This window comes from Ranitomeya imitator, chromosome 7 (genome assembly GCF_032444005.1).
Source record: "Ranitomeya imitator isolate aRanImi1 chromosome 7, aRanImi1.pri, whole genome shotgun sequence".
NCBI classification, from domain to species: Eukaryota; Metazoa; Chordata; class Amphibia; order Anura; family Dendrobatidae; genus Ranitomeya; species Ranitomeya imitator.
Genome location: NC_091288.1, coordinates 77,467,376 through 77,495,311, shown reverse-complemented (window position 1 = coordinate 77,495,311; position 27,936 = coordinate 77,467,376). Strand labels below are relative to the sequence as shown.

The 27,936-nt window shown below is 42.3% G+C and overlaps 1 protein-coding gene across 3 annotated transcripts in view; it reads right to left on the bottom strand.

Moving 5' to 3' along the window:
* Nucleotides 1–27,936, bottom strand: part of SATB2 (SATB homeobox 2) — a 218,899-nt gene that overhangs the window by 136,035 nt on the left and 54,928 nt on the right. For all 3 annotated transcript variants that reach the window (XM_069733543.1, XM_069733545.1, XM_069733544.1), the window contains exons 4-5: nt 10,425–10,551; nt 8,294–8,417 (exon numbers count right to left, since the gene is read on the bottom strand). In XM_069733543.1, the coding sequence (XP_069589644.1) occupies nt 8,294–8,417; nt 10,425–10,551 (251 nt within the window). The remainder of the gene's footprint in view (nt 1–8,293; nt 8,418–10,424; nt 10,552–27,936) is intronic.

Sequence of the window (27,936 nt, the reverse complement as noted above, 5' to 3'; positions counted from 1 at the left end):
ATCTGCTCCTGTCCTCCCTACTCCTGCCCTGTTTTGTCTGCTCCTGTCTTGCCTGTTCTGTTCTGTGTGCTCCTGTCCTGTCTGCTCCTGTTCTGTCTGCTCCTGTCCTTTGTGCTCCTGTCTTGCCTGTTCTGTTCTGTGTGCTCCTGTACTGCTGCTCCTGTTCTTTCTACTCCTGCCTGTCTGCTCCTGTTCTGTCAGCTCCAGGTCTGTCAGCTCCTGTCCTGCCTGCTTCTCTTCTGTCAGCTCCTTTTCTCACTGCTCCAGTTCTGACTGATCCTGTTCTGCCTGCTCCTGTTCTGTCTGCTTCTGTTCTTTCTGCTCCTGTCTGCGCCTGTTCTGTCAGCTCCTGTCCTGTCTGCTCCTGTCCTGTCTGCTCTTGTTCTGTCTGCCTCTGTTCTGTCTGCTCCTGTCCTGTCTGCTCCTGTCCTGTCTGTTCTTGTTCTGTCTGCCTCTGTTCTGTCTGCTCCTGTCCTGTCTGCTTGTGTCCTGTCTGGTTCCTGTTCTGTCTGCTCCTGTTCTGTCTGCTCCTGACCTGTCAGCTCCTATCCTGTCTGCTCCTGTCTGCTCCTGTTCTGTCTGCTCTTGTTCTGTCTGCTCCTGTTCTGTTTGCTCCTGTTCTGTCTGCTCCTGTCCTGCCTGTTCCTGTCCAGTCTGCTCATGTTCTCTCTGCTCCTGTCCTGCCTGCTTCTGTTCTGTCTGCCCTTGTTTTGTCTGCTCCTGTTCTGATTGTTATACTGCATACCTGTGTGACAATGAGGATGCTTTTCACTGCAGAGCAAGCAAGCCAAATGCATGAGCAATGCATGTTCTGAAGTGAAGGAAAGGAAATCTTAGTACCTCTAGTGCTGGCAGACTGCCATGAGCCTCCAATTGTAAACGGTGGCAAGAGATTATTTTCAGAATCTGACAGAAAAAAAAGCTGCGTCTTGTTCCATCTGATGCCATATTATAGAGTTATTCTACCCCAGAAACATTGCATTTATCATGTAAATCTTACAGAAGATATTTACATATCACAAGACAAGGTGTCACAGAACCGAGCATACTGGCAAATACATGACTCTCTGTTCCGCTGCTTTAGATAAAAGAAGAAACAAATTTGGAGTGTACATATAGTATTACACACTCTCCACAACTGGCAGCGATGTGGCAGAAAGTGATGATACCTCGTCCATTTATGGCTTGGCTCGGCATTTTGTGCATGTGTGAAACAATTCTGTGTAACTATGTTACGAGCTGTGAGTGTTCTTTACTCCTGTTAAGTGGAGTTCATTGCAGTCACAGCTACAGGCTCCGCTCAGCAGATGTCTAAAGCTGAACCCACAAGGGAGAAGATGGAGCAGCCTGCATAGAGGTCACCTTGCAGCATCAAGCATTTGCAGTCATTGCTAGGACTGTATTTATCGCTTCTGACTGCTTCATAGTGAATTATTAGAATAGCGCTATCACTAAAGTAACACAGAAATAATGATGTGCAGAAACGAGCCATTCATCTGAAAAGTAGTCTGTAAGCACGAAATGACTATTCAAACCAAGCACATGCACTCGTGCACCCATGGCGTGGCCAAACAGTTCACTACACATTCCTAACGCCTTGTTTTCCTTCAGTCTCTGTCATCTTCTATCCGGTGTGAAGCTACAGCTGTCACCAATTACAGAAGAGGATGGAGAAGACAGATGGACAAAAAGTAGGTGAGGAAGGAGCACAAAACTGTTCGACAACGCCAAGGGTGCACTGAGCGCTTCAGTCTGGTTTGAACAGTTAAAGTAAGTGGGAAAGTGCACTGAACTTTTTGGCCATGCCAAGGGCGCACAAAGCACCTCAAGTCCATTTAAACAGTCATTTTGTGCTGACAAACTCTTCCATATTGCTCCACTATGATCATTGAAAGTTCAGTCAAAAGTCTCTACTGTGAGGCTGGAGATGAGTTAGCTAAAATCTGTGCTGCCAGTGGTGGTAATTTTGCGCCAATTTTAACCCACTCGTCTTCACTATGTGATGAAACATGTTAGGCTGGAGATGATGAGTGTGTTAAAGTCTGCATAAAATTACAACCACTGGCAGCGCAGACTCCACATCATGGATCTGCAGCAACCTTTTACCAAACTGGTGAGAATAAATTGCTTTTCTGACTCCCTGTTTCTACTCGGATATTGCGCTTTCGCTGTGTTGCGCTTATTGTCTTTCCAGCATTTCCTTTTGCGCAAAATTCTCTACTGGACTCTTGGAGATAATAGCGTACATGTGGAGTACATCGCTCATCTGTATCCGGAGAAAGTGCGCATGATCGCCATGCAAGTGGAGGACAGAAGTGCTTATTCACAAATGCGTGTCCATTTTCCATCCACAAAAACAGAGTTTTTCCATCTGTGCGATGGTCCGTTTTTCATCCACTCGCATGTTGTGTGCCTGTTTCCGTAATCCATGTGTCATTTGTTTTATACTTACATGAAAATAAAATTTAAGGAGTTTTTGCATAATAAACTGTGTAAATAGCAAGGCACCCAGTTGGCATCCATGTGCTGTTCATTTTTGTTATGTAAATGGAACAGAATGCGACGTTTCCAATTTTCTTTACATACAGTATATGCGATCTGTATTTCCTTTTTTTTACATCTGTATAATATCCATATTAAATCCATTTTATGCAGAGACAATATAATAAATAATAAAAGGCCAAATACGTTTTCCTTTGTTAATAATTGTACTGGATCCATGAAAAAACGCACAACATACAGATGGTTGTAACCCATATGTCAGCCATTTTTTTGGCACTTATTGACTTATAAAAGTCCAGCCTGATTCAGAATATGGATCAAAGTAGGTAATGCCGTGATATTTCACATGCAGACTATCAGTCTGGGTAGAAATGGTTTTGCATGAGAACAATTATACGAGCCATGAGGCCACAAAATTGCCAAAGTAACCAGGCTTTTCATCATGGCATCAACTTTTACTCTTATGTCCATAGCAGGGCCAAAAGAAGGAGGCTGTAGGGAGACCGAACAAGATCCACCGCTGTACTACAGAGCCGGGGAGGCTTACGAGCCACCATAAGGTGCTTTGTGTGGGGTTATTCTTCTCCACCTAGTTGTTGAGAATATCATCAGATGAAAAATGCCTCAATTTGTTTGTGTTGGCTTCAATTGCAATCTGATAGGAAAATATGTCTTCATATGAAATAGGATGTATTGTGAGCCACTAATGCCCCATGCATTTGTGGACAGACTCTATTACTACTCCATGACCGCCAAGCATCTTTCTATACGAGCAGTCTGCAAGTAAGAGTTTATTTCATTCATTTTATATTATTTGATTTATTTGAATTAAAAAAAAAACTGGAGCAAGACAATCTCCGATGTTTGGCCGTGAATGTGCCTCATTTATCAAAGTCATGTTAAAATACTTCTAAAAGAAAACAATGGCTGAGATTAAATACTAGGTTTACGTTCCCAGTAGAGAGTTAACCTGCAATTGGTAATCTTCTTCAGGTCTCTTTAGCAGCAGGACTGGGTTAATAAACAAGTGGCTTTTTTCCCTAAAGCCCTAGCTCCTGCGAGACGCTTTCCAACCTGCAGCTGACAATAACATATTAACCTACGGGGACACATAATAACATTTCACACATATGGCAGGGTATTTACTTTTTAAGTAGATTTACCAAATGAAATTGCCATGTGAGAAGTGCACACAGGGGTTGTTAACACAAATGCCGAGGAAAAGAAGTCTCAGATTCGAAGGTGAAACACGCCTCTGAAATAATGGCTGTCGAACCATAAGTAGCAGCATGCTCAAAATGTCATGCAAAAGAGAACAGATGCAAGATGCCTAAACCACAAAACATTCCTATCAAGCACTGAACAATGCAAAACCTGAAACAATTCGCCCAAGTATCATGTGTCATTTTTAGTACCGGCGCCAGACAGGCCATTTGGCCAGGTAACGATAACTACCTTTGCATACAGTATATAGATATACCCTTGGAACCTAAAAACATCCGGCCTCATTTATCTAAAATGTCTAAAAGAAAAATTAGACATATTTGGTATTTTTGTATCCATTATAACATAATCTATAAAACGATCACACTGTTTATCCCACTTAGTAAACTCCATAATAAAGATGTCGGAACACCATCTAATAATTGTCAGAATTGCTATTTTTATGTCACATCTCACATAAAGTTGAATTAGAAAAAGCAATGAAATAGTTTCAATATGGCACCAAAAAATATTACAACTTGTCCTACAGAAAAAGAGCCCTCATACAGCTTCGTCATCAGAAAATTAAAAAGGTTATGTCTTCCCAAGAATATGGTGGAACAAAATATATCGTATATTTTTTCTTGACAAAGTATTTTTATTATGCAAACTTAGTAAAACATAAATAAAACTACTGCATATAAATTGAATTTGCTATGTTGAAAATCATACTGACCCAGAAAATAAAGTTAATATGTCACTTAAAGGGGTTGTCCGGGCTTTCTGTATAATTTGTGGGTGTACTTCGGATGCCGAATGGTGACAGTTTGTAATATACTCCCTGCCAGCATTTTGCATGGGGTCCTAGATATCACACTTGGGCCTGTCCCACACGTCCAGATAATTCCAGTACTGGAGTTATCCGTGTCCGTGTGTCCGTGTGCTCACGTGGCACATCAGTGTGGCACACGTGCGGCAGCCATGCAGGAGACAGCGCTACAGTAAATGCTGTCCCCTGCTTTGGGTGCTGAATCCAGAATTTATTCCTTCTTCCCCGCAGCGTTGGCTGGAGAGAAGGAATGAAAAATCTTTTTTTTTTTTGTTAAAATAAAGTTCCCGGTAATCCCCCTATGGGAGGTGGAGCCGCATATTCATCACTGTAATAAGCGGCACCACATGACCGCTCATACAGGAAGAGCTGCAACGCTGAGAGGAAGCATCGAGGGAGCTGGGTAAGTATTTTAATGCCAGCGGGGGGGCGCACAAGGGGAGGGAGGGGGGAGATTACCAGGAACTTTATTTTAACAACAAAAAAAAAAGATTATTCATTCCTTCTTTCCAGCAAACGCTGCTGGGAAGAAGGTATGAATGGGGCTTCAGCACCACACGCGGGGGGGACAGCGCTTACAGTAGCGCTGTCTCCTGCATGGCACACGGACTGCACACGGACAACATCCGTGTGTGGTACGTGTTTTACACCGACCCATTGACTTTAATGGGTCCGTGTGATCCGTGCACTCCCATGAACACTGACATGTCTCCGTGTTTTCCAAACGGACACACGGTCCGTGAAAACACGCTGACATGTGCAGAGACACATTGATTTTAATGTGTCTACGTGAGTCAGTGTCTCCGGTTCGTGAGGAAACTGTCACCTCATGTGCAGGAGCCACTGACGTGTGAAACTGGCCTCACCAAGCAGTAGTGTACAAGCGCACACAGGGTATTGCCACACTCAGGAGAAATTGTGTAATAAATTACATATTTTCTCACAGTTCTTGTAGAAATTTTCACCTAAATTTACAAAATATTGTACAAAAAATTTAATTATTAATTTTCACAGGCCAATGGTAAAAACATTTGTGAAACACCTGTGGGGTAAAAATGTCCACTTAAGGTGCTCTGCAAATGGGATATGAAACCAATCAAGAAAATTTGACTGCAAAAGTCAAATGGCTCTGCTGACCTGTGCCGTGCGCCCAAATGGAGTACGACCACATACTGTATAAGGTATTGCTGTATTCGTCAGAAATTGAATAATAAATTGTGTCGTTATTATCCTCCAATTACTCCATGTGAAAAATCACATTATGGGCTTGTCCACATGAGCATATTAACTTGAACGAGTGCAATCCTATGAAAAAAGGGACTGCAGTCGGATCAACCTTATTCAGTGAGACATTGCAGATCTGTATTTTGTTTCTGTAATCGGTGTGAGGACAAATTTGCAGCACCTAAATCGGATGGGTGCGAGAACAAAAACTGGATACCACACAGAGTGGCATTTGATTTTCACAGATACATTGCAATTCTGTAACTTAGAAAACTGTAAATGGTCCTGTAAATGATTAATAGCTGCTGAGTAAAAACCAGATTGCACACGGACTTCACACTGACAGCACACAGGAGACAAGTGAGAAAAAATTGTCACATTTAGGCTACGTTCACATTTGCGTTGTGCGGTGCAGCGTCGGCGACGCAACGCACAATGCAAATGTAAATGCATGCACAACGTAGCGTTTTGTGACGCATGCGTCCACTTTTGCATGGTTTTTGGCGCAGAAAAAACTGCATCATGCAGCGTCCTCTGCGACCTGATGCATTCGCCACAGTGACGCATGCGTCACAAAACGCAAGTGCAACGCATGTTCATGCGCCCCCTATGTTAAATATAGGGGCGCATGACGCATGCGTCGCCGTGGCTGCGCCCGACGCAACGCTAATGTGAACGTAGCCTTAAGCCCGGCGCTGTGCTTCTCTGCTCTGGCTGTGAGCACAGCGGCCGGAAAGCAGAGCGGTGACGTCACCGCTCTGCTTTCCGGCGGCCCGGTGCTCACAGCCAGAGCAGAGAAGCAGAGCGCCGGGGACAGACAGCGGTAGGTAACTATGTAGCGTTTGTTTTTTTTACTTTTAGGATGGTAACCAGGGTAAACATCGGGTTACTAAGCGCGGCCCTGCGCTTAGTAACCCGATGTTTACCCTGGTTACCGGCATCGTTGGTCGCTGGAGAGCGGTCTGTGTGACAGCTCTCCAGCGACCAAACAGCGACGCTGCAGTGATCCGGATCGTTGTCTGGATCGCTGCAGCGTCGTTTAGTGTGAAGGTACCTTAAAGGGACACTGTCACCTGGATTTGGAGGGAACAATCTTCAGCCATGGAGGCGGGGTTTTGGGGTTCTTGATTCACCCTTTCCTTACCCGCTGGCTGCATGCTGGCTGCAATATTGGATTGAAGTTCATTCTCTGTCCTCCATAGTACACGCCTGCGCTGTGCAAGATTGCCTTGTGCAGGCGTGTACTACGGAGGACAGAGAATGAACTTCAATCCAATATTGCAGCCAGCATGCAGCCAGCGGGTAAGGAAAGGGTGAATCAAAAACCCCCAACTCCCGCCTCCGTGGCTGAAGATTGTTCCCTCCAAATCCAGGTGACAGTGTCCCTTTAAGGCCGGAGTCACACTACAGCGAGATACGGCCGAGTCTCACAGGTTAAAAACAAGCTCTGGCACCGGCACTCCGGAGCGTCCGGCTTGTATTGCTATGCGGCCGCACGCTCCACTTTGGAGTGCCGGTGCCAGAGCTTGTTTTTAACCTGTGAGACTCAACCGTATCTCGCTGTGTGTGATTCCGGCCTTAGGCTGCCTCACACTAGCAGTATTTGGTCAGTATTTTACATCAGTATTTGTAAGCCAAAACCAGGAGTGGGTGATAAATACAGAAGTGGTGCATATGTTTCTATTATACTTTTCCTCTAATTGTCCCACTAATGGTTTTGGCTTACAAATACTGAGGTAAAATACTGATCAAATACTGCTAGTGTGATGGCAGCCTTACACATAAAAGGGCATCTATGTCTAAGCATATACAGATGAACCTGTATAAAAGAACAGCTGAGTTTGTTGCACATAGCCACCAATCATAGCTCAGCTTTCATTTTTCATTTGTGATTGGTTGTCATGAGCAATAACAAAGTAAAACAACATAGAGAAGCTGGCACAGAATAACCAAGTATATTATTAGTGCATAATTAGGCCACATTCAAATCCCTCTATTTCTCTCATACGAGTTTCATTATTGTGCTGGTAGGATTGTTATCCATTTTTTGTGAAAAAAAAGAGATTATATTGGACACGTGTTCTGCAGTTGAAAAAAAGGATAGAAACGTACAAATGAAAAATGGACGTCTTGATGAGGCCTTAGCTCATACACATTAGATGACTATAGGTCAAATGATGCTCCTATCATTCAGACAACAGCCATCTTTACTGACTCTCCACTACATCGGATGCACGTTTGTTCAGCCTACTGACAATGGCCAGCGAACTATCACCGGGATATCAATGTGATCAGCAGTCTCAAATCGGACATGCGCGATCGACATCTCTCCCAACTATCAGTCGGCATGCAACCCCATACAAATTAAACTGTCGAATGAACCTGTCGATATTGATGGATTCGGCCAACATTTGTCTAACATTTATGGAGGCCTTAACACTGAAATAATCAATGCCAATCTTTTGGGATTTTCTTTTCTCTCATTTCACAGCAATCTCATCTCCTGTGTTTGTGTATATAGATAAGAGAACTGACCTGAGATAGTGGGCATTCTTTGGCAAGGGTGCTCTGATTCATCTCCTTTAGCAGCATTCGTAAGGCATTGCGGACAGTAGCATGGTTCCACTGTTCTGCCGGCAAGTCCTCAAGTTTCGAACAGCTAAGAAGAACAAGATGAGAAAATAAACATAAAACATAATACTATACAATGCAACATGAATCAATGGGAACATGACAGTCAGAGGTAGATCATTGGCAGTTTCTCTCCTCTTCGCTCCCCTAGATTGACAGGTCTCTCCTTATACACACACCTGTCAGTTTAGGGGGGCAAGGCAAGAAGAAACCACCAGTCAAACGCCTTGGACTAGTCATCAAAATGTAGTCACCACCTGCCGACTTTTCAAACTATGTTTGAGTACCGTATGTTTCTACAACAAACACAGCCTGCATCTGATGCATGTTGCCTGTGATACATGCAGCACAAATCTGATGTCAGGTTCCCTTTAGTGTGAATAGAGACTGCCTGTATATTGTAATATCCCTACTGAGCTGCCCTTTGTCCATACACATTGTCATTAGGATTTATTTATTCTGGTGGCGGTGCCAAATACTACACTCCTCAACAGTGAAATTGCAACACCAAAACAAAAATGTTGTGGAATTATGGAAATCACAGGATGGATAGACATATTAGTGATATGTAAATGATGAAAAAATGGAAACAAAATTTACAAAACATCTCGATTTATTCAGTATTGAGCATACAAGCACAAACACATGCATTTACATGCCTTGGTGGCTATCACGGAAGTTAATTGGTGAGGAATGTTCTTCCACGCTGAATGCACTTGGGCACATAGGATGTTCACAAAAGCTCGAGTAGTATTCAGACTGGTGGTGCCATGTTTAAAAATGGCTACCAGTACACTTTGAAACAATGGCTGTACCACTGGTTCCACCACCAAATGTATGTAATGCCGAGCTGTTAGTGTACCTGGAATGAAGACTAGATAGGTCTGGCTACCATACATTGTGCCACATCATAGCCACAAGAGTAGGACTGGTAAGATATACGTTTGTTAAGGTCTGCACACATGGTTTCCAGACTATTAATGAGTCCAAAACAAAAGTGGTACTCTGAAGAAGATTGCTGAAGAGAAACGACCTATGTTCCAGCTTCCATTACTCCATTCCAGCATCTGTGTAGCTCTACACCATGATAAACTTTGACAGCAATGGAGTGAGAGTAATAAAAAGTCCTTTATGATCGAAAGGTTCTATTGCTTTGGTTATGATGTGAGGTGCCATAATGTATAGTAGCCATAGCCTTCTAGTCTTTATTCCAGGTACACTAAAAGCTCGGCTTTACATCAATTTGGAAATAGAACCTGTGGAGCAGACATTTCTCCAAAGAACCATTTTTCAACATGACAACAACAAGCCACATGTTGCTTGTGCTACTGTGAGCAGCTGGTGTGGCCTAAACATGTTACCATGGCTTACCGCATCTCCAGATTTGTTTCCCATCAATCATATTTCAGACTGACATAATTGTTTGGCAACTGCAAAGTGAGCTGCCAGCAGTGGATCTTGATGATTTGTGTGCCCAATTACATTCAGCGTGGCTGAACATCTTTCATACAACCATTAATAACCTTAGTGATAATAGCCAAGGTCTGTAAGTGCGTGTATTTCTGAGTGGAGATATAGATTAGAGAATAGATGTTAAAAATGAATGTGCTGCTATCAAGGATGAAAGGTTTCACACTCCAGATAGATTCAAGTAGTTTAATTACATGTTCCTGGCTTGAACGGAGCTCTTTCTCCTATCTGTAGATTGATTTGAAACAACAGCTCGTACCCCACCCCTATGGTACTACGCAGTGTCACCCTATGGGTGCTTGTGTCTTTTCTTTCTATCTCTGCGGGTGGCTCTGTTACTCGATACTGAATAAATCCAAATGTCTTGATTAGTTTTTTTTATCATTTGCAAATCATTAACATATCTATCGGTCCTGTTATTTCCATAATTCCACGACTTTTCCTTTTTGTTACAATTTCTATGTTGAGGAATGCAATTTTTTAAATGTAATCTCTATTTTATAAATGTATCAAACATTTTTATCTAATATTATTCCAAAGCTCCCGCCTAAATGCAACTACGCACCTTTGTAGTTGGATCTTCAATGTGACCACATGGTAGACATCTTGTAGCATGTCAGATACTGTCACATCTGGGGCATCTGTAACATAGCTGAGGGGCAGTGGGTTCCAGCGGCCAATTTTAATGATTCCTATAAAAGAACATAGCGGGTTAGGAACACTTTAATCATAAATCATTTACTTAGATTTTTCATAATACTGCATTGTGGATATCCATTGATCTGTATTTTCTAATATCTGTGGCCCCTGGTTTTCTTAGCTCCTGTTCATTCCCGTAATACTGTACATTATCTATCTCTGGAGCTGAGGATCTGGTCTTTATAATATATCAAAAGCACTATAATTAAGTGAAATAAATCTTCTTCTAGTGTATGCCTGCACTTCTACACCCCCTCAAGAGACTTACGCACCCAATGTCACCCGGGTCTTCCTTATTATATTTACTATACACATTAAATGGTAGAAATAAACAATCATATACATTAAAGAATTGTTTATGGTCAATTTTCCAATGATCTAATATCAACATAGTCGTATTGACAACACAGACGATCAGGAGGCTTGTGCTTAGGGTTCTACTGAAATAATATCGTACTAGTTTGGTTAATGTTCTTACAACTTTGCCGAACATCAGTAATTAGTCAATATGTTAACCCTGCCAGGGCTGTTGCTGCTCTGTATACCTATGTGCAGTGGCCCTAGGAAGCAGTCCATCTGCACTAATAGTTAAAAAGGTGTTGATGGGACGAGAGCTTTTAGTTTATAAAATCCAAGTTGCACAAAACATATTTGTGGTCTCCTCGGGAGCCTGTTATTACCAGTAAGGCTTGTTACAATTACTCGTGCTTATTAATTATTAAGCCTATGTTACAAATTCCATAAAGACCTCACACTTAAGTGGCACCATTTAATTGAAACTTGAAGACCCGAGGATTAAAAGGGGTTCTCTTTAATTAAAGGCTAAGGCGATATTTACAGGAGAGTATAAAGAGAAACGCAAGAGAGCAGAGAAAACTCCAGATCTGAGTCCAAGATCGGGAGTCACTATAATTTTGGTCAGAACCGCATGCAGAAAAATGTATCATTTAAAGGAGGCATTATTCAGCCCCAAAGTAGCACCACTGCAAGAAACAAAAAGAGTGTTCTTTTTTGCAGAGAGAAAGCTAGGACTGTACTTAAGAGCTTTATGCGAGCTTTGCACACAGGGTAATTTTCTTGTAAGTATATTTAAAGTGTTTACATTCAATTTTCCTAAATATCAAAAATGTGTCTGCGAGGTACAACATTCCAGAACACTTATTAGCACTTCTGCGTCAGAAGAGGAAGAAAAGAAAATCTGGAAACAAGCTACATGTGTTCAATTTTAGATAAATGTATACACAGCTGCAGATAAATACCAACTGCCTATATATATATATATATATATATATATATATATATATATATACATATATATATATATGTATGTATATATATATGTATATAGACAGTGGGGAAAATAAGTATTTGATACACTGCCGATTTGCATGTTTTCCCACCTACAAAGAATGGAGAGGTCTGTAATTATTGTAGGTACGCTTCAACTGTGAGAGACAGAATCTAAAAATAAAAACACAGAAAATCACATTGTATGATGTTTACATAATTAATTGCATTTTATTGCATGAAATAAGTTTTTGATCAACTACCAACCAGCAATAATTCTGTCTCTCACAGACCTGTTGTTTTTCTTTGTAAGAAGCCCTCCTACTCTGCACTAATTACCTGTATTAATTGCTCCTGTTTGAACTCATTACCTGTATAGAACACACTTGTCTGCACACTCAATCACACTCCAACCTGTCCATCATGGCCAAGATGAAAGAGCTGTCTAAAGACACCAGGGACAGAATTGTAGACCTGCACAAGGCTAGGATGGGCTACAGGACAATAGTCAAGCAGTTTGGTGAGAAGGCAACAACTGTTGGCACACTTATTAGAAAATGGAAGAAACACAAGATGACTGTAAATCTTCCTCAGTCTGGGGCTCCATGCAGGATCTTGCCTAGTGGGGTAAGGATGATTCTGAGAAAGTTTAGAAATCAGACCAGAACTACATGGGAGGACCTGATCAATAACCTAAAGAGAGCTGGGATAACAGTCTCAAACATTATTGTTAATAACACACTAAGCCGTCCAGGCCAGTTTGCCAATGATCATTTGAATCATCCAAAGGAGGCATGGGAGGAGGTCAGGTGGTCAGATGAGACCAAAATATAATTTTTTGGTATCAACTCTTCTCGCCATGTTTGGAGGAAGAGGAAGGATCAGTACTACCCCAAGAACACCATCCCAACTGTGAAGCAATAGTCGGAGAAACAAAATACTTTGGTTGAGCTTTTCTGCAAACGGGACAGGATGACTGCACAGTATTGACGGGAAGATGGATGGGGTAATGTTTGGCGAGATTTTGGCAAACAACCTCCTTTCGGGCAACATGGTGGCTTAGTGGTTAGCACTGCAGCCTTGCAGCGCTGGTGTTCTGGGTTCAAATATGTTAGCGCTATATAAAAATATATATAAAAATAATATGTTAGCGCTATATAAAAATTCTAGCTGTCATTTCTAGAGATGAGCGAACCTGAACTTAAAATTTTGGAGTTTAAACAGAACAGTTAGTGTCCAATGCAAATCACCGAACACAGACTTTTCCCAGAAGTGGGTTACAATGTTCGAAGTTCCGGAGAAAGAATTTTCCAGATCAAAAGTTCAGTTACCAATTGTTTTCAATTGGGTCAGGTTCTGTTTCAAGTTAAGGTACAGTTCTGGCACCAGAATTAAACTTTGGAGTAAAGTTTGGGTCAGGAACAATAACAAGAACTTCCAAGGATCTGCTCATTCCTAGTCATTTCTTTCAAAACAGCTCAGTTGCATCTATATATTTTGTTTACCAGTTCACCCAGTTTAGACACTTCAGTCTATAACTTCCTGAGATCTACAGGCTGACATCATCACCTTTGAAACCTCTCCTAGCTACTCTCAGATGTCTCCCCTTCACATCAAACTCTACCCCTCTTGTCCCTCTGTATGTTTGATGATATGATTTTTGCTTTTGTGAGAGAGCACTGATATTTAGTTACCGTAAGTCCATAAAAAAAATTATCTGCAGAGTTATAAAAGTATCATGACTCACACTGCCAGTTAATACAATGTGTAACTGTTGAGTGCTGTTTCCCCATTGTATCTTAAAGATGAAACCACCTGTCACAAGCAGGAGGCAGAGCAAACAAGTCAAAGTTGCACCACATAGACTACATCGAAACTTCTATGTGAGGGGATAGCAGTTATGTCACTGATCTATCACTGCTGCCATTAGATGGAACTCAGAATGGAGCACATGCAGTGTGGTGAGATTTTGCCTCCTCTGCAAAGCAAGAGGCATCATTGGAAATGTTGGCTGCATGAGCAGAACTATATCAGAGGGGTGGGAGGAACCTACATGGCAAGCAATATAGAAATGACACATAAATTAAGATAGATATAGAAGACGTATACAAGAACATCTTCATTATTTTTTTAAATAGCCTATGTTGCAATATTAAATGTTGTAATGCTAATTTAAAAGGATTTATCAATATTGAACAGTGATGTATTGCCCCCATTGTGGACTGCAGATTAGATACTGTGATTGACGAATCTTTTCGCCAACTTTAGCTTCTGGCCTTTGTTGGGAAATCCCTGCAAAATCCATTAGCACTATAAATATGTTTGACTTTACCACCGTCAAAAAGTAATATGAGTTGCCATACTTTTAACCTTCTAACAACCTGTGAAATATATTTTTGTCACAGATCGTAATCACTTTATCTTTATAGGAAGGAGATTTAAAGAGGTAATCTAATTCCAATATATATAGTAAATGTAATAATAATTATACAGTATAAGCAAATATCGCAAATTAGAAATGTTGCATAGTTATTCTGATTAGCTATGTTGCTTACCCTATATGCAGGTCACTACAGTAGCTAAGGTATCCATGGTTACGACCATTCATATAGTGATAGTTGCTAGTGGTTGTGACCATGGATACCTAAATTACTGCAATAGCCTGCACATTGGGGTATGCGATATAGCTAAGCAGAAGAACTATACTACATTTCTAAATTAATTTATTTGCTATTATTACTATTATTATTGTTATTGTTAATAGTACACCGACTGCATACTTGGATAGGATCTTCGAAATGGGATTACCCCTTTAAAGGAAAGTAAAAGATCTGATTTGAGCAATGACAACCTTTGTACAGCCCTGAAGAGTATGCTGGTGCTAAATAAGCAACGGAAGATGAAAAAGGTCAGATATATACAACACGGGGGACTGGGTTTAACACTGGGAGATAATATGACTATGTTACCACGTAACCTTCCTTCCCACAGTGTGTATAACAAACAATATATGTCCTCTTGTTGCCCCAGCCATACATTAACATGTCATTTTTGCCCATCTACTAGAAAAAATAGCTATATTCCGAAAGAAACTCTGAGAATATTTAAAGGTACCTTCACACATAACGATTTCGTAAACGATATTGTTGCAACGTCAACGCTTTTTGTGACGTAGTAACTAGGGTTGAGCGACCTTCACTTTTATAGGATCGGGTCGGGTTTCACGAAACCCGACTTTTGGAAAAGTCGGGTCGAGTGAAATCGGCCGATCCTATAAAAAAGTCGGGGTCGGGGTCGGCCGAAACTCGAAACCCAATGCAGTGCATTGGGTTTCCATGGTTCCCAGGGTCTCAAGGAGCGGAAACTCTCCTTCAGGCCCTGGGATCCATATTTAAATGTAAAATATAGAATTAAAATAAAAAATATCCTTATACTTACCCTCTGACGCGCCCTGGTACTAACCGGGAACCTTCCTTCCTTAGAATCAGCCTTCCAGGACCTTCGGTGACGTCGCGGGTGACGTCGCGGCTTGTGATTGGCCGCGCGGCCGCCCATGTGACCGCTCGCGCGGCCAATCACAAGCCGCGACGTCACCGAAGGTCCTGGAAGGGCTGATTCTTAGGAAGGAAGGCTGTCGGAAGGAAGCAGGGCGCTTCCGAGGGTGAGTGTATTCCTATTAGGTATATACTCACCCTCGGAAGTGCCCTGCTTCCTTCCGACAGCCTTCCTTCCTAAGAATCAGCCCTTCCAGGACCTTCGGTGACGTCGCGGCTTGTGATTGGCCGCGCGAGCGGTCACATGGGCGGCCGCGCGGCCAATCACAAGCCGCGACGTCACCGCGACGTCACGGCAAGGTCCTAGAAGCGCGGATTCGAAGGAGGAAGGCTGCCGGTTAGTACCAGGGCGCGTCAGAGGGTAAGTATTGCAATATTTTTTATTTTAATTCTATATTTTACACTTTAATCTGAATTCCGATACCAATTCCCAATATCTTAAACATATCGGGAATCGGAATCGGAATTCCGATTCCAGATTCAAAAGATCGCCGACTTCATGGCCGACCCCCCACTGGGGTCGGGTCGGGTTTCATGAAACCCGACCTTGCCAAAAGTCGGTGACTTTTGAACAATTTCGACCCGTTTCGCTCAACCCTAGTAGTAACGATCCCGCTAACGATCTCATTATGTGTGACAGTGACCAACGATCAGGCCCCTGCTGGGAGATCGTTGGTCGTGGGGAATGATCAGGACCTTTTTTTGGTTGCTGATCACCCGCTGTCATCGCTGGATCAGCGTGTGTGATGCCAATCCAGCGATGTGTTCACTGGTAACCAGGGTAAATATCAGGTTACTAAGCGTAGGGTCGCACTTAGTAACCCGATATTTACCCTGGTTACCATTGTAAAAGTAAAAAAAAAAAAAAACAGTACATACTCACATTCCGATGTCTGTCACGTCCCCCACCGTCAGCTTCCCTGCACTGACTGTCAGCACCAGCCGTAAAGCAGACGGCTTTACAAGCCGCGACGTCACAAGCCGCGACGTCACCGAAGGTCCTGGAAGGGCTGATTCTTAGGAAGGAAGGCTGTCGGAAGGCAGCAGGGCGCTTCCGAGGGTGAGTATATTCCTATTAGGTATATACTCACCCTCGGAAGCGCCCTGCTTCCTTCCGACAGCCTTCCTTCCTAAGAATCAGCCCTTCCAGGACCTTCGGTGACGTCGCGGGTGACGTCGCGGCTTGTGATTGGCCGCGCGAGCGGTCACATGGGCGGCCGCGCGGCCAATCACAAGCCGCGACGTCACCGCGACGTCACGGCAAGGTCCTAGAAGCGCGGATTCGAAGGAGGAAGGCTGCCGGTTAGTACCAGGGCGCGTCAGAGGGTAAGTATTGCAATATTTTTTATTTTAATTCTATATTTTACACTTTAATCTGAATTCCGATACCAATTCCCGATATCTTAAACATATCGGGAATCGGGATCGGAATTCCGATTCCAGATTCAAAAGATCGCCGACTTCATGGCCGACCCCCCACTGGGGTCGGGTCGGGTTTCATGAAACCCGACCTTGCCAAAAGTCGGCGACTTTTGAACAATTTCGACCCGTTTCGCTCAACCCTAGTAGTAACGATCCCGCTAACGATCTCGTTATGTGTGACAGTGACCAACGATCAGGCCCCTGCTGGGAGATCGTTGGTCGTGGGGAATGATCAGGACCTTTTTTTGGTTGCTGATCACCCGCTGTCATCGCTGGATCAGCGTGTGTGATGCCAATCCAGCGATGTGTTCACTGGTAACCAGGGTAAATATCAGGTGACGTCACCGCTGTGCTCTGCTTTACGGCCGGCGCTGACAGTCAGTGCGGGAAGCTGATGGCGGGGGACGTGACAGACATCGGAATGTGAGTATGTAGTGGTTTTTTTTTGTACTTTTACAATGGTAACCAGGGTAAATATTGGTTTACTAAGCGCGGCCCTGCACTTAGTAACCCGATGTTTACCCTGGTTACCCGGGGACTTCGGCATCGTTGAAGACAGTTTCAACGATGCCGAAGTTGTTCCTCTGATCGTTGGTCGCTGGAGAGAGCTGTCTGTGTGACAGCTCCCCAGCGACCACACAACGACTTGCCAACGATCACGGCCAGGTCGTATCGCTGGTTGTGATCGTTGGTAAGTCGTTTAGTGTAACGGTACCTTAAGTCCTCATTCTAAATGCCTGGCAAATTTTCTTTCAATAAAGCACCAGAAGCCCCCATCGTGGCAATACTGATAACAGAGAACAATAGCTTTTACAAGACTATCCAGATCTAGCAGAGCTGATCATATTAGATGTATCATAAATGAGATTGCTGTTTGGTACAATGGTGATAGAACATTATCTGTGGTTTTACAAGAGACCGAATCTAATTCCATTACATCATCCTAATTCAGAACGTTAATGTAAATGATGAATGCAGCTCTTACATTTCCACATACAACCTGAAATGTTATATTTGTGAGCCTGTAACTAGTAAGAACCGCTGAATATGCTGAATATGTCATTATCAAAGCACTCGTTTTTTCTATGAAACCACTACATTTAAAAAAAAAAAGGCAAAAATACAAGACCATAATTTCTCAATCTCTCACTTCATTTTATTGTACTGAATTATATTACCATTTGCTTTTTTTTTCTAAGTAGAAAAGTTATTCCTGAAAAGTCATTCCCTCCCTATTAGAGGATGGAATTTATAAAAAAAAATAGTCTGTTTTTCAAATCTAATGTTTACATTGAAGATATTTTTTGATGCTAAGATGTTTTTTTTATTATTATTTTCCATGTTAATGTAGAGGGGAACCAATAATGATAAAAAAATGAAGAATAATAAGGCTTATTACAAAAATGATTTAAAACAATAAGTCATATATATTCCAACACAACAGGCACATTATCACATGTTGGTGGATGAATCAGAAGATAAAAACCTTAATGATAACAAGAATGTTCCTAATGGGTAATAAGGAAGATAATCAATAAATGATTGAATATGCATAATAGAAGCAGAATGGCATGTCAAGGATAAATGAGTGATATAATAAACATCAGAAATAACATGTGGCAGTATACACAATGGCAGCACAAGCATAGAGGCTCACCCACCAAGCACTCCCGGCGCGCGTTTCACAAATGCTTCATCAGGGGGCTTGGTGGTAGTCAGTCTGGCATATACGACCCAGAAAACCCACCAGAGAAGCGTACAATACATGAATAACACCTGAGCAAACAAGAACAAGTTATACATATATTGGGATACCTTGTAGTATGTATATGATGCCGGCGCCTGCACACAGAGTGCTGATGGGCCGGTTACATGACCAGCTGCATAATGTGATGTCACACTGAGGATACACTCCCAGTGCATGCGTCCATTCGATTACATTGTGCAGTTTTCACACTAGCCACTAAGCACTCTCAATGTGACCTCATCCATGTGTGTGGTGTACATAGTGACCAGGTCCGCAGTCACCTATTATCAGAATTACAATGAAAGGTAACAATTTATTATAAATCTTCAGGCAGAAAACGCAGGACCACACTGTTGACTATCGATAAAGATGCAGCCTCAATCCTTCTCCTCCTCCGTGCAGTGATCTCTGCACAGTGTACAGAGCATGCCCACTACATTGCCCTTTAGAAGACAATAGTTATTCTGCTGTTTAGTGTATTCTATTATTTTTTCTGTAAAACAAATCTCTGGATCTGCTGTTCACAGTGCAGCAGTTCTGTCTTCATGGCTGTCCTGTTAATCATATCCAGAAAATAGATTTAAAATATGGTTATTAGTGATGAGCGACGCAGCTGCATGATTTGCGGCTGCTAGACAGCCTGAATATGTGTGGGGGTTGCCTGTTTGTTAGGGAATCCTCACATGTATGCAGGCTGTCCAGCAGCTGCAAATGATGCAGCTGAGGTGACGAAAACTAAATCTCCGAGCACACCCAAATACTCGGGGGGGAACCGGAGCATGTTTGGGAAAACCCGAACAACGAGTATACTCGCTCATCACTAATAGTTATATATGATCAGAACACAAGTAGAGGATTTTGCAATTTTGCATTTACTCTATAACTTCTGTTACTTCCCTGACAGTACAAAGCACTTTAGGAGACATAGCCCTAAAAATAATCGCACCCTTAGTGTGCAAAGCCATCTTTTAATTCAGATATGCTAATGAAGCATTTGGTGCACCCTTGGCATGGCCGAAAACTTCAGTGCACTTTCCTACCTGCTTGTTTGCCATCCATCATTACTTATTTTGGCTCCTCTAAAGCCAAAACTGTCAAACAATGAAGAACATGACGGAGACAGATGTAAAACAAGTATATAGCAAGGTTCACTGAACGGCTTGGCCACACCAAGGGTACATCACGTGCCTCATTAGCGTAACTGAATAAAGAACAAATTCTGCTGAATAAAGCAACTGATTTGGACACAAACGGTATTATTTCTTTTGGGGCTATTTACCCTTCAAAGTGCTCGGTTTGAACAGTCATTGTGTGCTGACGGCCTCTGCTTACCTACCTAGATGCATGTGTAACATTTGAGGCATGTTATTTAAGGTACATAATGTAACTTCTATCTTTTCCTTTAATATTTCATCTGTTCCACTCTTATAATTCAGTTTGGTTGGCTTGGATGATCATGACAATAATATGGTCAATAGCGCCTTCGACTCCGAAAATGCTGTGTTTCCTTATTAAGAAGTAAGCAGCATGGACAAGACTTGCCTTGTACAACTCACAATGCCAACTTGTATGAGAGACATTAAAATGAAGCCAGCATCACAACACGAGCATAATACCCGGCCCGAGCATTCTGCTCACTTCTACCCGTACACTTAGGATAGTCGCATTCTCATGGACTCCATCTGCTTGGATGTGAAGTATGAAACACTTGCAGTAATTACAGCTATTATAATTATATGCCACCAACTTAAACGCTAAACGCTGTACTTTTAACTTTATTTCAATCCCTGGGTATGCTGCCAACCATCTCTGTGCTGTGAAATTGCTAGTTGCCTTTGGCACTGCTTGGCATGAATGAGCCATTTTGTACTATACAGGTAGACCTAGGTCTTGATGAGTTATAAAATGCAGCATTATAGGCAAATGTGACATCATAATAGGGCGGTGAACTTGGAACGCTTCTGCATATTTTCCAACTAAAGTCCTGTTTTTTATAAATAATTAGCAATTTATAGTGTGTTCATAGACACGCAGTAGGTCATTAGCAATTTCCATGTGAAATAAAAGACATTCAGGACCCAGCAAGGCTAAAACATATGACTTTGTGCCAGCCTTTCCATATGTAAGATATAAATCCTTGCATTATACCATCTTATAGCAGTACAAAAAATGTGCTTGCCATCCTCTAAACTAATAATTCCCTATTCAATTATGACTGCCAAATCAGACAAGTCCTACTTCACAGGTGTTAGCACTGGGGCAGGATATGAAAGGATGGGGACACTTCCCTGTTGAGCTATTTGTCACCCAATTCTTTGCAGGCCATATAGTATATTTGACTGCATGTGAATATACAGTGTAGTCAGGCTAAAGAATTTGTCTGGAACTTCTATATTGATGGTCTATTCTTAGGATAGGTCATCAATATCTGATTGGCGACGGTGCCATAATCAGTTGTTTGCCGAGTTCTGTAAATAGAATAGTGACCGTTGCTGGTACTGCGCACCCACCCCTTATTTGAATCAATAGGTGGTAGATGCAGTACCTAGCCATGGCAACCATGCAGTTAACGGCGCTGTGCAGCTTTGCAACTCAGCACATCCAGTTGCCACTGGCGCTGGGAACAACCGATCGGCAGGGTGCCGAGTGTTGCACCCCAACCAATCAGATATTGATGATAAGCCACCGATTTAAAACTCCCAGTCAACTCCTTTAACATTATTGCGTTTTTTGAAAGGAGACACTAGAAAATTTGTCTTCATCCTTACAATGGCTATAGTAAGTTGCTATTTACAGACATACACCAGATTTATTGTTTTTAAATATATTTTTAAGTTACTTTTACTCAGAAATTATCCATCTTGACAAATGGGGATTTGTAGAACAAACAAATCAATTCAATTTTTAATCAAATCAAGCCAGATATGTCACTCGAAGCAAGAATCATCAAGCTACGAATTGCCTACTTTGGACACATCACACGTTGAGATCAAACACTGGAGAAGGACATCATGGTGAGAAGAATAGAAGGAACAATGCGAACAGGAAGAGCAGCAACCTGATGGCTTGATACTATCAAAATAACATCCGAGAAGACCCTGGAGGACTCTAGGCTTGCACAACGTCTATCTTCTTACAAAGTGTTCATCCAACAAGTCGTAATGGTCTGAGATCAAGTCGAAGGCAGTTAAAAACAAAATTATGTAAGCTGTAGATGCTTACAGGAGCTTAAAGTTCAAAATTCAAAGGTGCGGGGCTAGACTGAGGTGCACTCTCATTAAAAAGGTGTTCATGGGACTGGGTTTTACTGTAGAAAGGTAGGATTGTGTTTTCAAACATGGAAGACACTAGCAGCAAGGTGTAAGTACACCAGAAAAGCAGCTTTTAGAAAACTCAGTGTCACACTTTCACTGGAAAGTCAGGGAAGTTAAGTGACTACTTCAACCATAAAATGATGACCAGAAGGGTTTTTATAAGACACAGGATGAATGTATTAACCACCATATTCACTAGGTGGTTCAGGCCATCATGGTTGGCTCTCCTATACACAGGAGCGCTTGTTCAGATGGTCTCTATGAGAGAGCCATTGCCAGACATGTCTGCCAGAGGCTTATCTCTGAGACAATATTATTATTATTATTATTTATTTATATAGCACCATTGATTCCATGGTGCTGTACATGAGAAGGGGTTACATACAAGTTACAGATATCACTTACAGTAAACAAACTAACAATGACGGACTGATACAGAGGGGCGAGGACCCTGCCCTTGCGGGCTTACATTCTACAGGATTATGGGGAAAGAGACAGTAGGTTGATATGATTGGTAGTAGAAAATTGGACATGTCAGGTCAATATTTCCCCCATAAATAAGTTGTCCAGTGGTCCCATGAACATTATATTATCAGCCCAACCCATCGATATCAACATTAGTCTAGTGTTTATGGGGGGACTTAATCCTTCCCATAGAATGGTCACGGTCTGCATGATCTACTCCTGTACATTTCCTGTACATTTCTATGTGTTTATGGAGGGCTTAATCTTTCCCATAGAATGGTCATGTCTGCATGATCTGCTCCTGTACATTTCTCGGTGTTTATGGGGGGCTTAATCCTTCCCATAGAATGGTCATGTCTGCATGATCTGCTCCTGTACATTTCTCAGTGTTTATGGGGGGCTTAATCCTTCCCATAAAATGGTCATGGTCAGCATGATCTACTGCTGTACATTTCTAGGTGAAGTTGCTTGATGCTGCAGCTATTTTGGACAATATACGCTCATACTATCATACTGTGCCCACAAGAATCAAGGGCATATAGCAAAATGGGAAATAGGTAGTAATGACATATTTAAGAGGATATGTTGCCCTCAGGGTTACAACAGCTTGAGGTGCTAAAATTCATTGACGGCTGAAAGTAGACTATTCTGACAGCTATCCATTAAATGGCTTCCATAAGAGAACAGCAGACAAAATATGACTCCTAATACACAGTCAAGTAAGAGCATAAGTTTTATGTTCTTTTCCCATTATCCTGAAGCGATGGATAAATCTATCCTAACTCTCCTCATGTGATGTATAATGTACAGTGTCAGAGACCACAAAGCAGTGAAGCAAATTAAAAGATGCCTGTTAAATTAGTCTTTGCAAGCAAAGAAGCCATTTTGATGATAATGTCCTCATGCTCTGATATGAAAGTGCAATACATGGATAAAACCTATTTATAAAATGGCTTGGGTAAATGGGATTGGGATAAATACGGGGGTATAATTGACTAATAAACATTCAGGGGACTTCTGAGCTACGAAACAGTTCCAAAACCGATCTTAAAATTCTTGCTGCGTTTGGAAAGGCTGTTAATACTAAGATCTCTTACAAACCACACAAGTGTCAGTGTGAAAGGAGAAATATGTCAAGAATTAGAAGTAGAGTCTTCCAAAATCTCATGATAAAAGGAGCCACTTGGAAAAGTTCTTGCAATGTCCTGTATGTAGGCAATCAATTTTTCAGTGTGGTCCCCAAAATTTCAACCAAGGTACATTTACACTGAATTATCAAAGTGTTTTCCAATTATGCCGTCTAAACAGGCTGCTGATCACCCAACAAATGAGCAATCCGCCCATTCATCAGGTGAAAGGATCTTTTGGTTTGCCCTAAAAATCATCGTTTTTGACAGCACACCTTCCAATGTAAACAGGACCTGTGCTGCCGAGAACAATGGCAGCCAATGAACGCTGAATGATCTATTACATATCTTTCAGTGCACATCATGTACCACAGTCTACCTGTGTACTCAGGCTATTAAATGATCCAATGTAAATACACCCTTAGGCTATGTTCACAAGCAGCGTTCTGCTTTTTCTGCTGCTTTTTTTCTGCATAAAAGAAGCTGTGTCTTGCAATACTAGTAAAAGTAAGAAATATCATGCACATTGTTTTTTATTTGAGCATGGCACTGTTTTTGAAATCTAGATCATGTCAATTCTCTCAGCGATTTTGAAGCGTATTTGCAGCTTTTTTCACCCATAGGAAGCAATGAGGAAGTGCAAAAATGCAGCAAACAGGTTTTACAGTGTTTTTGCTGCATTTCTGATGACTAAGGGTATGTGTTCACGTGTTAACATACCCTAAAACTAACCTTATTAAACATGTACTGTAGATATGTCACACATGTAATCTACAGCAAAAAAACACCACAGCAACAATGCACAAAAAAGCTGTAAAAACACTGCAAAACCTGCATTTTGAATGCAGTGTGTTTACTGCCAAGAAAACAGGTTGTGGTAAAACACTGCAAGTACACAGCATGTGAATATAGTCTTTATCATTGTGTAGGACCCCATTATTTAGTTTTACTGTGGGCACCCTAGAACCTGTTGTCTGTGTCAACATGACTGTAAATATTAGTGCAAAATAGGTTTTCCAAAGATGAATGTAATCCTGTGGCATCATGCATAGCGTTTGCTGCAAATCATCTTGATATCAGAATGTGTTTCCAAAAAGCCCAAAATAATACTCTTGAATAAAATATCCTTAAAGAGGTGGTCCACTACATTGTATAATGTGCCCATCGATTTACACCTTTTAAATAAGTATTTTTGTAAATACCTTCTTCCGTCATATGTGCCTATGAGCGGCGTTATCACTGCTCGCTCAGCCAGCATCATGCCACCCACATCGCGTTTCACCGCACGTCACATCACAGTATCCAGTGCATGCGTTCCCTCTCTCCTCTGCTTTCATTGGCCACAAGTGAGCACTGGAATACTAGGTTGTGCAGTGAAACGCCACCCAAAGCCCAGTCAATCAGGTGGGGGGTGCGTGCGACTGGGTCATGATTGGGTGAATAAAGGAAGTCCGGAAGTTGACATGACATCAGCGGATGTCAGCAAGAGCAGCTGCCGGGGTAAAGTGATGCAGACTGAGCGAGCAGTGATAGCGCCGCTCACAGGCACATATGGCTGCAGAAGGTATTTACAAAATAAAAATTGTCATGATTAAGGGAGCTTAGTCTCCAGAAACGCGTTGAGATTCTTACCCATATGGTTTGTGCTGAAGTCTGTATCCTCTATACTTAAAGTTTGTGAATAAAAAAAACACTTTTTTATAGATTCAGTGAAGCTGGACATTCTCTTCTTTTTTGGAATTTGCAAAAAATACTTATTTAGAAGGGGTGAATCCATGGCTGCATTATACAATGCACTGGACAACCTCTTTAAAAAAGCATATGACAATGCCAGCCACAGTGCCCCTAAAGTACTGTAATGCCAGCCACAGTACTCTCATAAGTGTCAGCCATTGTTCCCTTGTAAAAGTGGACATCTCCCCCATATTACCGAACGGTATTCCAACATAAACTACTGAGGCTCATAGTATAGAAGACATTTCTTTGAACAGAATTAAGCTAAAAACAAACAAACAAGTGATTTGTCTATAGAACCGGGTTCTGAAGAAAGGCCTCTTGCTTTCCTTTTAACAGAGACATGTAAAATCTGGCAAACAAATACCAGAAAGTGCCCAAAGTAAAGATGACTAATACATTGAGATGAATGTCATGCAGTTCTAGACTTCTCTGCAGTGAATAAATGCAGATATATTGATTTTGCTCTGATAGACAAGTATGTTCCTTACATGAGGCTGATGGTGAGATGAGGACAACTCCCCAGGTCTTATACGTTCTATAATATTTCAATAAATATACAATGGTCTTTTTCTCTTCTATTCAGCCCGCAATGCATGACAGATGCATTTCTTATGAGTATTAGGACTGAATCTCAGCAATAAATAAATGCTACCATATCGACGACATCTACTGGATCGCCCCCACATAAGGGCAATGGGGTACTCGGTACCGGGTTCTTCAGTTCCCTCAGCGAGGATGTCACGGTGGCCCAACCCGGACCGTGGCCCTATGAGGGGCGCCCAATAAAAGGCAGAGTTCGTAGATAATGGTAGTGTTCGTGACACCACCTGTGGTATTCGGTCAGCGTGACCGACGCTGCTTAGGGGTCCGCTGGGGTGATGGAATGGCAGCTAGATGGTATACCTTCCCACAGGTGAAGTATATCCCCTGGGCTTCCCAGAAGAGTAGATGTTGATGGTGGATGGTGCAAGGTGCGGTGAATAACGAGGACACAATGGGTGCAGTCTCTTTACCTTTACTGAAGGCTTCAGCATCCACAGTCCAGAATGCCGGATGACAGGGTAGGCAGAGTCCGGCCAGTCTGGTGGCAATTCCAGAGTCCCCTTATCCAGGTGGAAATCAGTAGCCTTCCCCTTGCGCACAGTAACGTAGTAGGTCCCTACTTGCATTAGCTACCATAAGGTCCTCACTGTTGTAACTTCTCTCTCTCTCTGTCCCCCAGATGGATAGGACAAACCCGTATGACAGTGATGGCCTGAGGCTAATTTATAGGGACCCTAGTGTCGCCCCTCCTCCGCGTTGCCACCTTGTCTGCTTAAGTGTTTAGGTCGGACAGCCAACTTGGAATCGACTGCCCTACCGGTCTCTGAAGTAAAGCGTAGAGTCTATTACTTCCTCAGTGTTCCGGCCACCGGATCTGCGCTTCAGATGGAGGCAGCCTGCTTCTAGCTGGTCTCCCACTTATGTTACACACCTGTTGCTATGACTTCTGTGCTCACTCACTACAGCACAATTCCTTTCGTGTCCTTTCTTAGGAGGCTGCCGCATGGGTTGCAGGCGCAGCTCCGTGTCCTTCTTTCCCACTGAGCCGCTGATGTTCTTTCCCTTTTCCTCTGTCTGCCTGACAGGAACTTCCTGGACTGAGCCCAGTCTGCTTATCTCCCTCTCCTTCTCCTTCCGACTCCCTCTGAATGACTGACTTCCTAACCAACCCACCAGTTTTACCCTATGTGAGGAGTGGCCTGGTGAACTGAACCCTTTTCTCCCCCTGGTGGACTGGCGTGTGAAGTTTGTGTGTGGCTGTGATACCTGGCAGGGTGAACTCCTTGGTGCCATCAGACGTAACATCACTCCCCCTGGTGGAAGAACGACATTACTGCAACGACCAGGACTCTGGGGTGCTGCACTACCAGACAGGAACGCTTGGTACGCCATACTGTATTGCACATGGTACGCATGCTACGCCATATTACAGCTCTGTTTCATATGGAATCATGATCGGGCTTTATGATCGGTCCATGAGGCCTTTATTGCACCTCTGCATACTTATATATGCAACCCATTCTGTTCCACAGCAGCCATCTATAAAGAACAGGCAGCTTCTTACTATCTATTAGATTGTAGGAGATTATATTAATGAATTCCATAGATTAGAATTAATGTTGTATTGTAAAAAAAAGTCACGAAAGGGGCTGAGGGATGCAGTTTGAGCCATCAGAAATCATAGCGCCCATTTAACGATCTCACATAGGGTCCCTTTGCGCTGCGCTTTCCCTTACAGAAATGACACTGTTGCATGCTTGATGAACTCAGTAGTCTATCCTAAAATCATTATTTCTAAGGGAAAATATTTTTAATACACTGAGGCAGATTAATCAAGACTAATGTTTTATCTGTCAGTCTAAAAAGAATCAGTGGAGAACATTGTGCCCAACTTATTTGCAAAGGGAACCTGTCACCTGATTTATGCTGCGCTAACCACAGGCAGCATGGATCAGATGAGAAGGAGATGTGTTCCAGCTTCTTTGAATCCAAAAATTTATTAGAAAATTCTTCTTTAAAAAAACAATGGCAATGGCAAAGCCACCGGTACCTATATCTTGCCATGTGAACTTTGCCATTGCCAAGGTTTTTTTAAGAAGCATTTTCTAATACATTTTTGGATTCAAAGAAGCTTGAACACATCTCCTTTTTCTCATCAGTACTATACGTGTGACCGCACGAG